A 16,647-nucleotide genomic window follows, 5' to 3' on the forward strand; every position below is an offset into this window, starting at 1 on the left:
CCTCAGGAGATTTTCTTTCCACAGATTTGTCCTGTGGATTTTATTAATCCCTGTTGACATTGAACAGCCACAGCCATGTGTGGGAGCAGCCTTAAGTCAAGGGGTGGGAGGAAGCATCTCCCTCTCCCTTATTTTACCTCCTGCTAATTTGACTTGTTCTCCTTGTCCCTCCCAGCTGTGTGTACCTCAGTCAGGGGCACCTCAGTAGTTTCTTGCAGGCTGAAGAGTCCCAGTCTACAAAGTTACCCTTCATGCAGCAGTCAGCCTGGACCTTGGCTTGTCCTTGCTGCCCTTCTCTGAGTTCCATGTTTGTGTTTTTTGGGAAACTGCTGTTTTCTGTTTGAGATGGATTATTTCTAAGTGACGTTAGCTCACACAGAACCCACTGCTGCCTATTGAAAATGAGTATTGTGGTTTCCCCCGTGGATGATGTTACATTTGTTTTATGCAATTTAATTTGCTGTTTCACTGCCTGGTGAGGTTGATGCCTTCAGTTAGCCCTCTGGGACCACCCTTCTCCATATTTCCTAGGAACACATCCAAGTGTCTTAGAAGGTCCTCCTCCTTTGCATTTGCCAAGATCAAGTATCCTCTCTGGTATCACAAATCCTGCAATTTATATGCCTGATAATGTGATCACCTGCCTGTTGTGTCACCTTGTATAGGTGATGCACACACTTTGTGTGTCTGTGCAAACCCTGGTGCCAGTCCTTATCCAAAGTCATATTCCAAATCACAGTATTTGCTGAGGAAAATGAAATCAGGAATGTCCTGCACCAACTGATCTCTCACCTGCCCTGCTGCTTGCTGCCACATCTGCTGCCTCTCCTGCCCCTGGAGGATCAGCTCTAATCACGTTGTATTTCCTGGAATGGAGCAATTTGCCATAATTTCCCTGCTCCTGCTGCAATCACTGCTGTGCAGTCGTGGGCAGGCAGCTAATCCACAGTGAATATCTGCTCCATCCATCTTCCCAGTGCTGGAGGGATGTGTTGCCACCAGTGACATGTCTGCGGCACATGATGCAACAACTTGACAGGCAAGAGAAAGGTAAAACAAGAAAATAATTTCTTTTTTTTACTCATTTGATTTTCATTTGGTATTAAATCACTGCTAGCAATTGTTTGTGACATATATCCACCTTTTACATCTCTGTTTTGTGCTGTCTTTTTTTATGGAGACTGAATAAATACCATCATAGACTTTCTCTTGGGCATTCTGGGATAAAAAACAGACTGTCAAGGAGGATGTGAGGATGTGACTGCCAAGCCCACACTGAGTGGTGCAGTTAACCAGGGTGGGAGCCTTGTGCCTGCAAGGGAGTAGGGGATGTTGTTGACCCTAAGGGATCACAGAATCATGGAATAACCTGAGCTGGAAGGGACCCACAAAGACCATTGAGTCCAACTTCTGGACCTACACATGACAGCCCAACAATCCGACCCTGTGTCTCAGAGCATTGTCCAAAAGCTTCTGGACCTCTGGCAGCCCTGGGGCCATAACCATTCCCTGGAGAGTGTGTTCAGTGTCCAGCCATCCTCCAGGGAAGAACCTTTTCATGATATCCGGTGTAAACCTGGCACCACCTCAGTGCTGCACCATCGGCTTCTGTCAGTGGTCACCAGAAGTGTGAGAAATCCCGTGTGGTGGGGAGGTTGTTATAAGGAAAAACTCACTTCTTCCTCAAAAGCTGGACTCGAGCTGGCAGTGACAGCAAGAGGAGGAGGAGGAGGAGGAGGCCGGGCCGCGGCCTGTGCGTCACGATTGACAGCGGCATGTGTGCAGAGTCTATAAACAGCAGCGCTGAGTGACAGGGAGGGCAGCGGCGGCCGCGGGGCAGGGCAGCCGCACTCCGGCCATGAGCTCGACCCGCAGGGCCCTCACGGGCCTCTACGGGCAGGGAGCGAGCCACATGGACGGGGCGGAGGAGGCCGAGAGCGCGGCCTGGGCCTCGCGGCCGGACCGCCGCAGTTACCTGCTGGGCATCCGGCCCCAGAACAGGTGAGCCTGGCCGGGGGAGGCGCTGCCGAGGGGTCTGTCCCCGAGCTGGCTCTGCCGCGGTGCGGGTGACAGGGCGTGGGGTGCGGGGACACGCCGGCGACAGGCGGGGGGCAGGGGGCAGGGGGGATGAGCGGGCGTGCGGCGGGGAGGGCGGGCTGGCCCTCAGCCAGGCCATGAGGCTGCACCGCCTCAGACAGGGCACGAGGCCGGCTGGTTGGCAATGATAGAGCCAGTGGGCCTGGCCATCCCCAGGGAGCTGCTCCAGGGCACAAAACCAAGTGTTCTTGGCTCTCCAGAGGAGCTGGTGTGCTGTAGAGCGGCCCCTGGCCTCCCCAGGGAAAGCCGGGGTGTCACAGATATTGCTGGGCAGGCCCTTTTGGTATTGCACATTGTGTATGCCTGAGCGGGTGTGTGAAGGATGGAACCATAGAATAGAACTGTGGAATATCCTGTCCACAAGGATCATCGAGAGCAGCTCCTGTCCCTTCACAGGACACCCCAGCAATGCCATGCTGTGCCTGAGCTGGTTGTCCAAATGTTCCTGGAGCTCTGGCAGCCTTGGGGCCATGGCTGCTGCCCAGTGGAGCCTGTTCTGGTGACCCACCACCTTCTGAGTCAAGAACCCTTTCTTGATATCCAATAATCTAAGCTATTTTAAGCCCTTGTACATCTTCATGCTGGTCCCTCAGGTCCTATCCTGGTCACCAGAGACCAGAGATTGATTGGTGCTGCCTCTCCTCTTCCCCTCATGAGAAAGCTGCAGACCCCAGTGAAGTCACAGTGCAAGCCATCCTTATGAAATCCTGACAAACCTGAGTGTGTCTTGCTAAACTCAGGGAACAGCACTGACCTTCCTGCCTTCATTGTAGTGAAGCAGCTCACCACACCGAGCGAGGGGCCCACTGGGCTCTGTGTGCGGGTGCCTTATCTCACTGCCAAAAAGGCATTTCTACATTGTAGATAAGGGCTGAGCAGCAATGAGATCAGCATTCCTGGGTCAGGAATGGCCTCCAGCACAGGGTCTGGGGTAGGAATATGGCTTTGTTCACAGGGAGAAGGTATAATAAACATGCTGTCAGCTGAGCCTGACTGAGGTTGGCAAACAGAAGATTATAGGGTGATGTGCCAGCAGCGCCCAAGGTGTCAGTGATTGTGTGAGGCATTCACAAAAGCCTTGAAATTGCTTTGAATTCACTGGGAATGCTCTTCAGTCTATGAGCTCTCCAAATGAGTGTGCCTCTTCCCTGCTGATGGTTTATAAATAATCCATTTCCAGCATGTCAAGCATTGATGCCTCAAGGAATCAGATATTCATAAAAATAAATGCAGGACCAAAAGAGATTTAAAAAGTGCTGGTTGGAAGTCAGGTGTTAAAACTGGGGTAATGCCAAATGGAAGCCTAATTTCAGTTCCTTTGTGGTGGTATCATGTCGTGCTTGGGTGTGAGCTAGTTGCAGCCTGTGACATCTTCAGCAGCACCAAATGCCCACACAGGGTCCACAGCCTGCAGCCTCAGATTGTACCATGACCTGGAAATCTCATAACTGAGCCCAGTGACTCCATTCTGCAGATTACAAGCAGAGAAAGGCTTTAATAAAGAAGATGTTGAGGTGTTTGGATTGCCTACAGCTTAACTTTTATTTTCCTTGACTATGTTCAAATCGCAGCTTTAATCAGTTTAACCATAAAAGAGGGTTCATCCATCCTGCAAGTTATACCTTCAGTGTTCCCAGCTGGATTCCCAAAATTTCCTCTGTTGAGGAAGGCACGGAGCAATACAGCACCCATGCAGGCAGTGCACGTGGTATCTTCTGACTGATTGCACCACCACTTGAGGCTCAGACATGGTAAATCTGGCCAGTGGCTGCAGAACACTGAGCCCTGAACCTCTTGATCTTGTCAACCTATTGCTGTTGTGGCTGCACCCCAATTTCCACCCGTGGGAGCCCAGTGCTGGCAAAGGGACTCTGTGCTGCACCACTTAAATCAGCAGTACATTGAATTTCCACAAATTCTCCAATCATTTTTCCAACCACTTATGTACATGATCATCAAAGCCTATGGCAAGGCAATTTCATTTTGTCTCTTAACTCCACTGTCTGCCCCTTCTGTTGTAAGAAGCAGTGACTAAATAATCGCAAAATGGCAAAATTGACCTTTCCCTGAGTTCATGGCAACTTCTACATTCCCTAATGAGTTGGGGAGGAGGCATATAAAAGTCTGGTTCCCTGCAGAGCCCTACAAGTGCTGAAGACTTGAGCCAGGATTTTTGGAAAGTGTTGTCTAAGATTCAGGGCAAGGGCTTGAATGAAGTGGGACTTTTTATGTTGTAATTAAATAATGTATCATAACAATTCTGGAAAGCAAGTGAGTGGAATGTTGCAGCAGGGAGACTTTCAGAAAGCAATTATGACTCTAATTAAATCCAGGAACATCTGGAGAGCTTGCCTGGGAGAACTTGAAAAGCACGATGAGCATGCAGAACAGCAGATAACACTGAGCAGCTCTCTTTAACACAGAATGGATTTGGATTTGCTGGGTTTGAAGCTAACAAAGGCAATGGAACAAGTGATGTAGACACAGGATTGCTGTGGGAGGCTGCTGTAGTGGTTAGAAAACAAAAATGGATATTTTGATCCAAAGAAAATGTGGGTTTTTTCAGGTTTCTCTGTTTCTGTCTTTATATGTATGTATAGAATATGTTTAACCAAAGTATTTGCCTGTTCTTTTCACCACTTCTTTAAAGCAGTAGAAAGTGTAGTAACATGGTAGAGGTACACAAACACGTGGGGAGATCTTTAAGAAAAGAAACTGAGGTTAGAAATCCCTGCTTCTGGGGTGACTCATGAGCACATTCTGCTCTGCAGTTCCCAGTGCAGGAATGGAGCTGTTGGAACGAGTCCAGAGGAGGCACCAAGATTGTCAGAGGGATGGAGCACCTCTGCTATGAGAAACTGTTCATCCTGGAGAAGCTTTTGGGCAGCCTAGTTGTGCCCTTCCAGTACCTGAAGGCAGCCTAAAAGAAGGATGGAGAGAGGCTCTTTACCAGGGCCTGGAATGACAGGACAAGAGGAGGTGGCTTCAAACTGCAGGCAGGGTTAGTTGGGCTGTTGGAATGAAATTCTTCCCTGTGACAGTGGTGGGGCCCTGGCACAGGTTGCCCGGAGAAGCTGCAACTGCCCCATCCCTGGAAGTGTTCTAGGCCAGGTTGGACAGGTTTTGGGACAACCTGGGAGAGTGGAAGGTGTCCCTGCCTATGGCAGGGGGTGGAACAAGATCAGCTTTAAGGTTCCATTCAACCCAAACCATTGTATGATTCTTTGTTGAAGGCAGTTTGGATGGTCTTATTTGGTATCCCTAATCTCATTGGAGAAAAGGGATGTCATGTAAATTGAAGGGTATGAATTTGGTAGTTCTGGAGTTCTTTGTGTGCTTGGGAACTAATCTTTTGTAAGGATTTTCTCTGTGAGCAAACAGCTCAGTGTCTTTCCTTCGCTGGTCTTTTAATATACCTGATATTGGATAGTGTGAAGAGGAGCTTATAGCCACAGTAATGTGTCCTCTGTTTTGGCTGCTGACAGGATTTTTTTTTTAATTTTGTTTTTTTCCTTCTAAAAAAACCTGATATGCCTCAAAGCACTTGACTATTATTATTTAATGAAGTGAGAGGAGGAGCTGTGAGTCCTGTCCATGGTCTGCCTTAGCTGCATTCATGGGGCACAACTCTCAAGACATCTTTTTAGATATCTTTTTTTTTGTAAGAACTAGTGAGTCTAGAGAGTGTATTGTGCAGAGAGATGAAATTTTTATAGAATCTTCATCTGAGTGCTAGGCAAACCTATCTGCTGGAAGCAATCTGCACCTCTTACCTCATGCAGGTGTCTGCTCCTCAGTCTCATTAGAGCATTGCTTCCTTGCTCGAATATCCTTCTACTGTCATAGCTGCATTCATATACAGATATTTATAGAGTGTATTGACATTGCCTCTGATCTTTTCTTGGATAACTCTGCTCAGGGTGGCAGTTGAGCTCAGCCTTGCCACCTGGCTCTTCTGGCTGGAAACCATTCCCAATCTAGTCCCTCTTGCTTTGCACATAATATCAAATGAAGGAGAAAGATCTGTTGCTATAATAAAGTGTGCAGGAAACTGAGGAGCACTTGGTTCCTGAAAAGCAGGTTTAGCTCAGTGGAGTTCCCTCTTTAGCAGTTGGGCGCCTGTAATGTCCAATGGGACTTTGCTTTTGGTGAAGAGTGGTGTAACCCCCTGGTCAGATGCCAGCTGAGGCACCTGAGAGCACTCAGCCAGTTTGATTTGTGGGGTGGAATGTCTCAAACTCTGGAAGGAGGGACAGCCAGTACCAGCTGGAAAGGCAAAGCTAAAGGCATGAATGACTCATCTCTGCACCCTGTGACCTGTAGGACAGAGGTGTCTGTTTGCCATTGCTGTAACTACCTGCACAGGGCTGTCTGGTTTGAGTGGGGCTCCTTGGCAGTTTTGCACTCTGAATAACAGTCCTCAATAATTCCAAAGGGAGGTTTTTCAGCTCCCTTTCTGTAGCCTCCTGTCCATATGTCCATATCATCTAGAAAGCCTGGTGGAGCCAATTGTGTAGGCTGATGAGCCAATGCCTTTCAGGGCCACTATTAAAATACAGAGTATATCACATATGAGAACTCTTCTCAGGAAATCTCTCAAAAGGGGATATTTCCCAGGCCAAGGATACAATTGTGTGGAGGGAAGAGTGTAGTTGTGTCCAAACAAGGCATCTCTTATGCCATAGCAGAGGCAGTTCCCAGGAGATGGAATTAAAACCTGCTCTACTCTTGCCCTCTTTTGATGATGGGAGGAAGATCCTGAGTGAATGAGGTTGTTATCTCACACTCACTCAGTCTCACAGCATCGCCTGGTCCAGGAAGAGGAAGATGGAGGGGCTGTTACAGGCAATTTTATTTTCATTTTTTTCTTTTCTCTGTGTAGTGAACTGCCAGGAAGATGTCACCTTTCCTGGGCATTTCATTGTCCAATATTTTCTTTGTTGGTTTTTTTGGGGTTTTTTGTTGGGGTTTTTTGCCATTTCTCATTCCTTGGTGTGTTTCTAAGTTTAATTTGGACCATAGAGGCAGCAATAATTCAGAATTAAGATACGCAAATCTGAGCCATCTTCAGAGCATTGCAGAGGCTGATACAGGAATGTCTAACCTAATTTATTGTTTTCCACCTTCTCTGTTAATGAAATCTAGCCTGAATTGTTGCACACAAGTCTGTGTTGATCTCAGCAAAAAGTAAGTTACCTGCAGACAAAATTGCCACATTTCTGCATCTCTGACATCTAATTGGTCTGTGACCTTGACAAGCAAGTCTCAATACATCTGTTTTCCAATTTGTGAAATAACAATGTGTCTTGTACAGCAACACAACACTCAAAGCTGCTTTATCACAGGCCTGCTGATAGCTTCTGACATGGTATATGAATACCAGCACACTCATTCTGTGTGTGCAGGGAGTGCTTGATAAGGAGAGGGACACATGGCAGGAAAGCAGCGTGAGCACAGCCGTGCGTACATGAAAGCTGCAGTCCTTGCTTTTAAATGTTGAAAAGGGTTCACTGCTGACAGCTGAGTCAGGATTCTGAGTGGCTTGTATTTGTCTCAAGAAATATTAACCTTGAAGGCAGGCAAGCTCATAGGAGAGCTTACACTTGGAAGTCTGCATGTGCAAAACATGCCCAATAATGTCATGGATCAGAGAGGCAGCGAGGGGGAATGTCTGTAGGAAATTGTCAGTCTCTCTGTCCAGCTCCTGGGATGGACAGACTGCCCAGCTCTCCATGGGCTTCTCAAGGAGCTTTGGTGAAATGCTGATTTACTCAAAACATAACTTGGATGTGTCAGCTTTGCTGTCATGGACACGTTTTGCTGGTTTTTGCCTTCACTGGACAGCTTGTGTGAGTCAATTTTCATGCTGTGGAAGAGCACTGAAAAATATTGATCACTGCTGCAGCTCAAAAAGCTTGAGTCCAGGTGCTTGACCATATGAGGATAGAGCCACTGTTAAGTCTGTATCAGGGGCTCCTGAGCTCTTCATTTCCATGTGAGGAATGAACTGGCAGGAGAAAGATTTCTTTATCTCAGTAATAAGAAGTACTGAAAGAGAATAATTTAATGAATGATGGTATGAGGGGGTTAAAAAAGGTGCCAGACTGAAAAATCTGTTTTTCAGGAAGTTGACTTTTTGGTGCCAGTGGATGCTAGCCCAGATCATCAACTTGAGTGGTTAAAAAAAGTGAGTGGTGTTGACAGTTCTGCCTCCTGTCCTTGCAAGACTGAAATTTAGCAAGGCATGAAAAACGAGGAAGGCTGTCTTCACTTCCAAAGAAAATTATGAGTAGTTGAAGGGCTAGAAGCTTTAAGTGGATGATAAATGGCCAAAGGAGTTTGAAAGTATGTGATAAAATGAAATTTAATGAAGAACTAGGACTAGTAGAAGGGATGTGCTGGAGAGATAATGCTATGGTCCAGCACATAAGAGCAGTTCTGTATTTTCATGACTAGCTTATAAAAAGCTGAGCTTCTTTTCATCAATGGGAGGTGCCTGAGGAGCTTCATCCCACCAGTGGGGGACATGCCTGGAGCAGTGGACTTTTTGAAGTCCACTTTTACAATAGAAGGAAAGGTTATACTTGAGGCCTTGATTCACTACTTTAGACATGTTCCTCAGGATAACATAAGCATTTGTCTTTATCCAGTAACTGTTATGGCCCCAGTCCCAGAGAGAAGCAGACCAGGCAAGCTGGGGCATCTGCTGCCCTGCTCAGCAGCCCCGTGTTTGCAGCAGGGCAGGCTGGGTTCTGGTGTAGCTGTGCTGTCACAGCTCTACATGGACATGCTGGAATAATTGAAGCGAAGCGCCAGCTGCCTGCAGGCAGGGCTGTGCTGGCTGCAGGATCCACAATTTGATCGTGCTCTCTGGGGCTTAAATCTCTAGTCTGAAAAGCAAATTTAGCATATTGAGGTTAAACTTCAATTAATACATGATGGCCTTTTTCTTGTGGTAATACCAAGAGACCCAAGAGCCCCTCAGATCAGTGTTCAGCATTGTCTCAGGATGTGCAGTGAATAAAGTCCATGTTGTCTTAGTATTGGGGATTAAAAAAAAAGCACTGTCAGTCTTACTGTTTGATCACATCCATGAGCACAAGGGGTTCATGGCACAAGCAGCCTTTGTTCTGACTCTTGCTATTTTCTTTACATCCAAGCCAAGACACATCCCTATTTGTCTTATGTGAGAAATCATGACTAAAATCACACTACTGCCTACATTAGCATTCTAGCTAGCAAGGATTTTGGGAACTTCCCTTTAAGAAGGTCTTTAGCATTCTAAATGGTAAAAAGATGTTTTTCCCTTGCAGTGGTAAACAAAATGTTTTGAGACAAGTTAAACCCATGAGTTGTGTTTCCAGACATATGGAGATGCGTGTGAATAGCCCAGAGCACAGGGATACAGCTGCCCCTGGGATCACTTGAGGTGGCTGTGCTTGGGAAGGAGTGTGGGAGGAGAAACCTGGATCCCCAGCAGGTCAGGATGGGATGAGAACAGCACAAGGTGCAGTTTGAGCTGTAGAAGCTCTGAGGGTGTCTGTGAGTGTTGAGGCCAAGGTGAGGTGCTGGTCAGTAAGGGAGGTAATGCAAGGCTGTGCCTGGCAGCGCCAGAAAGGGCATGAGCTCACAGACAGGTAGCAGGAGGTGGAAGGAAACAACTCAAAGGACACAGCTCCTCTGTCTGGCTTCTCCCATGGACCAGCACAGCACATGAAAGATGGATCAGGTGAGTGAGTGATCCTCAGCCTGTTACTGTGGGCATTTGATTTCCCCAGCTGGATCACACTCAACCTGCACATCTTTTGGCTGTGTGACCAGCAGTTGGCACTGGGAATGGACCAGGATTGTGTAGCTGGGGGTGGAGAGGGTGAAGCTGCTGCCAAAAGGCCAAATGCCACCTATGTTTGTTGGGTTAAATCTGCTTCTGAGCAACGGTGCAAAACTTCTGCTATCTTTGCTCTTCTGAAGGAGAAGAGTTCTGAGCTCTTCAGGTTTTTCTTCTTAAAGGAAATATGCAATTACCTGTGTGAAGTGTCAGGACTTCAAGCTGAACTGCTTTTTTTCTTGGTGTTCACATGAAGGTTCAGCCTCCACAAGTGGAATGTACAGTTGTCAGGACCAGTTTTCAGAGTCTCTCTGTGGTAATTTTAGGGCAATATTTGGTGTCCTGCTGGCTTCCATGTGACTGGGACTCACACATTTGGGTAGAAGACCTGAAGAGGTGCACCTGCTGGTGGCTCTCCATGTGATTCATTCTGCTGTCTTATGTAGCACTAGCACCATCCTGGAGCACTGAATTTTGGTGGTTCATTGGTCTTCAGAACAGAGGCTGGGAAGGTTTGATCTCTCTGCAGGAAGGCATGTGGCAGTCTGGCTTAGTACATACCAGAGGGGCTGCAGTCAACCTGCAGTCACTTCCAAGGCTGTATGGTGAGGTTGTTGCATAGGTGCAACATGTACCTCAGTGCAGTTCAATCACTGGGCTCCAGTGTTGCTGTCTAGCTTGTCCCTGCTAGTTTTAGACTTTTGGTTGCCATGTGGGTGAGCTCAAGGCTTGAGGAACTGTCCCTGACTGCTGCAGGTCAATGCACGGAGGTTGTTTCCTACAGCCTGCAAGGGGCTGCTGCCACAGTCTGGCAGTGTGGCCCTTTGGCTGGGACATGAGTCCCTGAAGACACTCCTTTGGGAGAGCTCGTGACCACTGGTAAGTAGCTCATCAAGATATCTTGTGTAGGACTTGAGTGTTTGATTGTGTTCCCTGAATTGGTTAATGCTGCTACATGTTCCGACGAAGAAAGCAAAACCTGTAGATTCTTGTAAAATCTACTTCTGTTATTTTATTTTAATGTTTTGCCAGACCTTAGTGATTTGACTGACAAGCTGGAAAGCAATGTGATCAGAGAGTTTTCAGCTTCTCCCAGGAGCTGTCCTTGGAAGCACAGAGGGCACCCAGCTCAGGCCACCTGCTTGCCAGCAGAGAATTGGGCTGGTCTCTTCCATACTTCCACCTCCATTTAACTGGACGTCTCCTGTGCTGGAGTTGCCTGCTTTGAGCACAGTGCTGCAGATGGTGCATGGAAGGCTCAAGGTGCTGCTTCTTGGAATCCTACTTGTATAAATGTCCTGGCCCTGGTTCTCTGTGGTTAACGCCCAGTTCATTTTTACAGCCTTTGATTTCCATTGACAATGTGGCTTGCTCGTCCTGGCAGGCAGCCTAAGGCAGCTGTACCTTCTTTTAATAGGAACTCTGACCTCTGCAAAATGACTCATCATTAATATGTCTCTGTAACGGTTTGTTTATTTCAGCTCCTTTCCGTGCTTTTCTCTCTAATGGTTTTTATGCTGTTTTTTGCTTAGCTTATCAAGCAGCAGATTCTCTCCCTCCAGTTTAGGAAGGTAAAACTACATTGCATTAAACTGCTCTGACCAAACACTTTTTTGAATGTCTGCACTACGATTAACCTGTAATGCTTTGGTACTAATTAATTAATCAGTCGAGAGCCCTGAAGTGATCTAACAGCCTCATTCTGCATGATTTGATTCCTAATACTTGCTTGAACTGCAGAAAGAAAAGTGAATGTTCATTGTAATTCCTGTATTAAGGTGCAAGAAATGTTCCTCTTTCTTAGCCGAAGGATGGGTGTTCAGCTACTTCTTTATATTAAAGTGAGACTTCCATACAGAGACATTAAAAATTGGATTAGTGCCCTGAGACATTCAGAGAAAAAATTTGCTTCCACCTGCCATTGTTGTGAGGATCTTCATTCACTTGGACTCTGTCCTAAAATGCACTTGTTCAGCTGTATCTTGCCTTTGGCAAAAGAACACATTTGAAAATCAGTTGGCATTTCTGGTTTGCTGGAGTGGCAGGTAGAAGAATGACCATGGAGGGAAGGGCCTCTCCAGAACACCTGTATAGCTCTGGGATTTCTGACCAAAAAGTCAGAAAAGTAAAATCATGACAAGAGGAATACAGTTCTCAAATCTCCTTTTCCACCAGGCTTTTGTATGGAAATCCCCCTTTAATTGAAAAGGCTACTGAATTGCCAGCAGTCTCCTCTAGGATCCAGGGCTTTTTCTGCCTCAAAGATCAGCTCCAGGAGGGCCCAAAGAAAAGATAGGTAGAGGATGCTGACCATGCTTTGTGTCCAGTTCCTCAAATACTCTGAATTACTGGTTTAGAAAGCAGTTTGATTTGGACAAGCCTCCTTGCAGCTGGAGTGAGTCAGCTGAGAGCCCCACAGTGCCAGAGCCTCCCAATTCTGCTCTGACCAGCACAATGGTTTCTTTGAAAGACTCAACAGACCTTCCAGGCTTCCTGCCAAATATCACTGGGCAAGTCTCTGATTCATCTGCCAAGCCTGTGGAGCCCCCAGCTTCCAATCACAGCTGCTTTCCAAAGCCATTCAGTAGCCTTTGCTGTATGTATTTCACCTGGTTGTGGGATTTGCACTGAGTGGATCAGACATATTCCTGGTGCTGCCTGCTGGTGCCAGTGGCATGGTGCTGGGATTAAACTGGGTCCCAAGAGCCACTGTATGTGTGTGCATCACTTGATTATAAGATGCTGATCCTGTTGCCCTCCTGCTGGGGTATGAAATGTTGGTTGATGCTTGGGGAATTCCTTTATGTGGATCTGAAAGGCATTTACTGGTATGGGGCAGGGGATCTGTATTGAAGGGAGCATCAAAACCCTACCAGTAACTGCCTTGTTTTCCTTACTCCATGGAAATGGGCATATTTTTTTTTTTCTGGGATTGGAATTTGGAAAGGTTGCTCTGGTTTGAAACAGCTTTTGACTCCCACAGCCCTCTCCTGGCCCCACAGTTGAGTGAAGCGTTGCTTGCTAGGACCAGTGTCCTAGTATTGATGGCTTTCCACAGAAAGGAGTCTGAGATGTGGAATCTGTTAGTTTTATTCCATCCCACACACGTGTTTGGATACAGGCCATGCTTATAACCCTCATTCAGTAGATAAGTCAGGTTTGCACCATCCTGAGCTTCCCCTGTCCTGACCTTCATCCAACACAACGTTCCTGGGAACTGGGTGAGGCTCCTGCTGCATCCCAGTGGGTTGTTACTCAGGGGCTTATCTCCCTGCATGCCATTCTAGCAGGAAGGCAGAGGGAAAATAATGACACTGCAGCTTGAAGGTAAGTTTCAGGGTGGATGAAGCAGGCACTTGCTGTGGCAGTAGCTTTCCTGACACCTTCAGCCATGCATGCTTAGTCCCTGTCAGTGCACCTACCCTTGCTGGGTCATGCTAAATGTGGGGGGTTTTGGTTTGCCCTGAAACAGTTTGCTTCCTTAGCAGGTAGAGCATTAGTGGCCATCAGCACCAGCATCTTGCCTGCAACCTGGGGCTGCTTGTGAGGCTGGGGTCCTCCTCATGGAGCCCTCACCACACACTCTGAACCCTTCTGCTCATGGTAGAGCTGTGTCAGGAGTGGTTTGGGCATTTGTTCCACCCCTTGCATGTTTCTGGAAGCTGATCACTTGTTTAAGGAATGTCTTTCACTGTTGAAAATTATATAAATAGAGCTGCCAGCTACTGGTTCTCTTGTAATATTAGCTGTTTCTCCCAGTGTCTTTGCACTTGAGACCTTGGGGGCCCCTGTTGTATTGTAAATGTGTAGAGTTTTAATTGCAGAGGGAAAAGCGAAATGAGAAACTCTTCCCTTCCAAGAGCCTCAGCATTATCTGAATGAAAACCCAATTTGGAATTAAATAATTTCCTTTAAATTTAAGAAAGCCCAGGTTTTCTGGGACGTCTCTCAGCGATGCTGCAGCAGGGTTGGCAGTGATGGATAAATATGGTGATTTATTGCACTCATTGAACAGTGCTGAAATACCTAAAGAATCCATGGTCTGCTTTTGAGCATTATGGATTGCACTGTTAGGATAGTTCTGGCTATTCGGGTGTCCCAGCATGAGCTCTGAGGTCAGATCCTGAACTCCTGGGGTAGGAAGCATGAGTGCCTACCTGCAAAAGTAAGAGGCTAAACAGGGAATTCCTTCCCAGCTAATTCCTGGGTTCAGAAAGCTGCTAGCCAGACTCAGGTTTTCCTCAGTGAGCTGTCCCACAGCTGGAAACTTTTCTTCATTCTGAGAGGGCTTCTGTGTTCAGTTCACACTTGACCTGAAATGACACAAATTCTTCACAAATAAAAGAAAATCCCAGTAAACAGAACAACTCTTGAAACATTTATGGTTCAGAACTGGGAATTGATTTTGTTAGGTGGAGCTCTAAGCTTACTGACCAAAGAGATGTTTTGGTATTATCAAGAGCTAAAATGGTTTTAATTCATCCAGTGGGTCAACATTCATTGCCCCAATAGCCATAAGGTCTAAGGCAAAGGGAATAACTCTCAAATGTCACTTTAAATTGACAGTCATCTTAGGAGGGAGAAATCAGTCAAATGCCCTGAAACTGGACTGAACTCGTGAGCAAGTGTAGGGATGATGGGAGGGAAGAGGGCATGGACAACAAGAATACAGACTGCTGAGGTGAGACACAAGGTGGACCCTTTGATTTTTCTGGTGCTTTTATCTCTAAGAAATGCTTCTTGAATCTTCCAGGAGCACCTTCTGCGCAATCATTTCTCAGCTGACGGAGGAAACACAGCCACTATTTGAAACCACTATCAAATCCCATGCTGTGTCCGAGGACTGTGATGCTAAATTCACGTGCATAGTGACAGGTAACAGTGTCTTCAGTGAATAACCTGGTCCTGCCTCATCTGCTGGACTTGTGGCAGTTAAACTCTGCAGCAAGTGATAACAAGGATAACAAGCCCGCTGTTGTCAGAATGCCAAGTAGAAGTTCAGCAATTGCATGGTGATTTGAGCTTCAATTTAAGGGAGGTGGGAAACACCTTAGAGTGTAAAGAGGCAAAGGCATAAGCTAACATGTCAAACAAGGCAAATGAAAGACTAGAAAATGGGATATGCTGGTTACTGCTTGGACCATTGTACTGTCCTTACCTCTGCTTCTCTAATCCTGGACTCCGTAAGTCAGGAATGTGCAGTTTTGGAGACTAGGGCTGTCGGGCTGGAACCAGCACTGCTGACTGTAGATGGTTAGAGCACAGCTACACTTGTATCAGTGATGAACTCCTGTGTCTGTCAACATCTGAAATAAAAGCTGGTCACTGCCCAATGAGCTACAGTCTCCCTTGGGCAGGAAGGGCTTAAGTCAAGAAGAGGAGGAGGAGGGACCAGAAAAGAGGGCTGGTGCTAAGGCATTCTGGCATGGCAGTCATTGGTGTGGAGGCATGTAGCTCCTTTGCTGATGAGATTTTGTTCTTTCAAAACCTCTTCTCCTGATGTGCTTATTAACGACTCCATGATCCTTCCTGACTTCACTAGTATTAATTACTCTAAGAGATTACTCAGTGAGAGACATGAAATAAGCTTGTAAGTTTTGGAAGGTGGAGAGTATATCCAGTGAGCCTCTTAGGCACAAGTCCAAAGGACCAAAGGAAATTTCCTGAGGAAATATGGTTTGCTGTTAAAAACAGGCTGGAAATAAGGAAGCACAGTCTCAGTTCTTCTGAAAACTGCCAGCTATGAATTCTTGGCTTTTCTCTTATGGATTCTCTTTTTCTGAAGGCTGACCTTCTGAACTTGCAGGGGTACAATTATGTTTTGATTTTATTGAGGCTTAACTTCAGCAGACCCCTTGCTGCTTCTAGAGATGCCTCCAAACCACTTTATTTGGGGAGTCATTGGAAGGGCTTTTCCCAATTTCAGTTTTCTGGAGGTAAAAGCTTGACATATTGTGAAGTACCATGGAATGCACCATTCTGCAAGTGTCAGAGGTGAGAAAATGTTTAGGTATGTTGGGAAATCCAGAGTAAAAGTCCTGGCTTCTCTCACTGGCTTAAATCTTGACCAGCTGCACCTTTTAGGTTGATGGTTCCTTCTAACAAATTCCATCTCTTCCTGGTGTGTTGCACCAGGTAGAAAGCTTGAGCTGACACTGGCCTAATTTCCTACTCAAGTGAAGGAAATTGTCAATGAGTCTCTTTTGGCACATGTCACAATATTTATGTGCTTGGTAAACTAGGTTGGGGGATGTCTCTATGAACATAGAAATTTTCATGGAAATGTTTTTAAAATCATCCTTGGACCACCTTTACCAGATGGGCATTTCCTGTATGTGGTCCTATGGACTCCTTTAGGAGCTCAGGATCTCTTTGGGAGAGAGGGCCAGGAGGTGTAAAGCATAGTCTGACTGCAGAGTCTGGTTAGTAGTTCAGGTATCTTGCCCTGCCATGATGTTTGTGTTCAACTGGGAGGTGTTGCTGGGAGCAAGGAAATGGCAGTGACATCCCTGGCCAGTGACCAGAATGGAATCAGCTCAGTCCCAGCACTATGGCTGGAGTCCAGGGACACTTTGATGGAGGCAGAGGGCAGACAGTCACTTGCTCCTGTTTTGACAGTCAAGCCACAAATATGGATGCGTGACCTAGAATAGACTCTTACTATTTTTTCTTCTTTGTTTTTTGCTGCTTCTTGACCAATAATGAGAGTTACAGGCTAGTCC

At 46.5% G+C, this 16,647-nt stretch overlaps 1 protein-coding gene across 2 annotated transcripts in view; it reads left to right on the forward strand.

Moving 5' to 3' along the window:
- The first annotated feature begins 1,739 nt into the window (after positions 1 to 1,739).
- Positions 1,740 to 16,647, forward strand: part of ALPK3 (alpha kinase 3) — a 32,386-nt gene continuing 17,478 nt past the window's right edge. The window contains exons 1-3 of one of the 2 annotated variants that reach the window (XM_079317637.1): positions 1,805 to 2,001; positions 11,458 to 11,496; positions 14,679 to 14,800. In XM_079317637.1, the coding sequence (XP_079173763.1) occupies positions 1,859 to 2,001; positions 11,458 to 11,496; positions 14,679 to 14,800 (304 nt within the window). In that variant the 5' untranslated portion in view covers positions 1,805 to 1,858. Of the gene's footprint in view, positions 2,002 to 11,457; positions 11,497 to 14,678; positions 14,801 to 16,647 lie in introns of both variants that reach the window. The other variant, XM_079317638.1, reaches the window with a different exon arrangement.

Source organism: Erithacus rubecula (assembly GCF_903797595.1).
Source record: "Erithacus rubecula genome assembly, chromosome: 14".
Lineage (NCBI taxonomy): Eukaryota > Metazoa > Chordata > Aves > Passeriformes > Muscicapidae > Erithacus > Erithacus rubecula.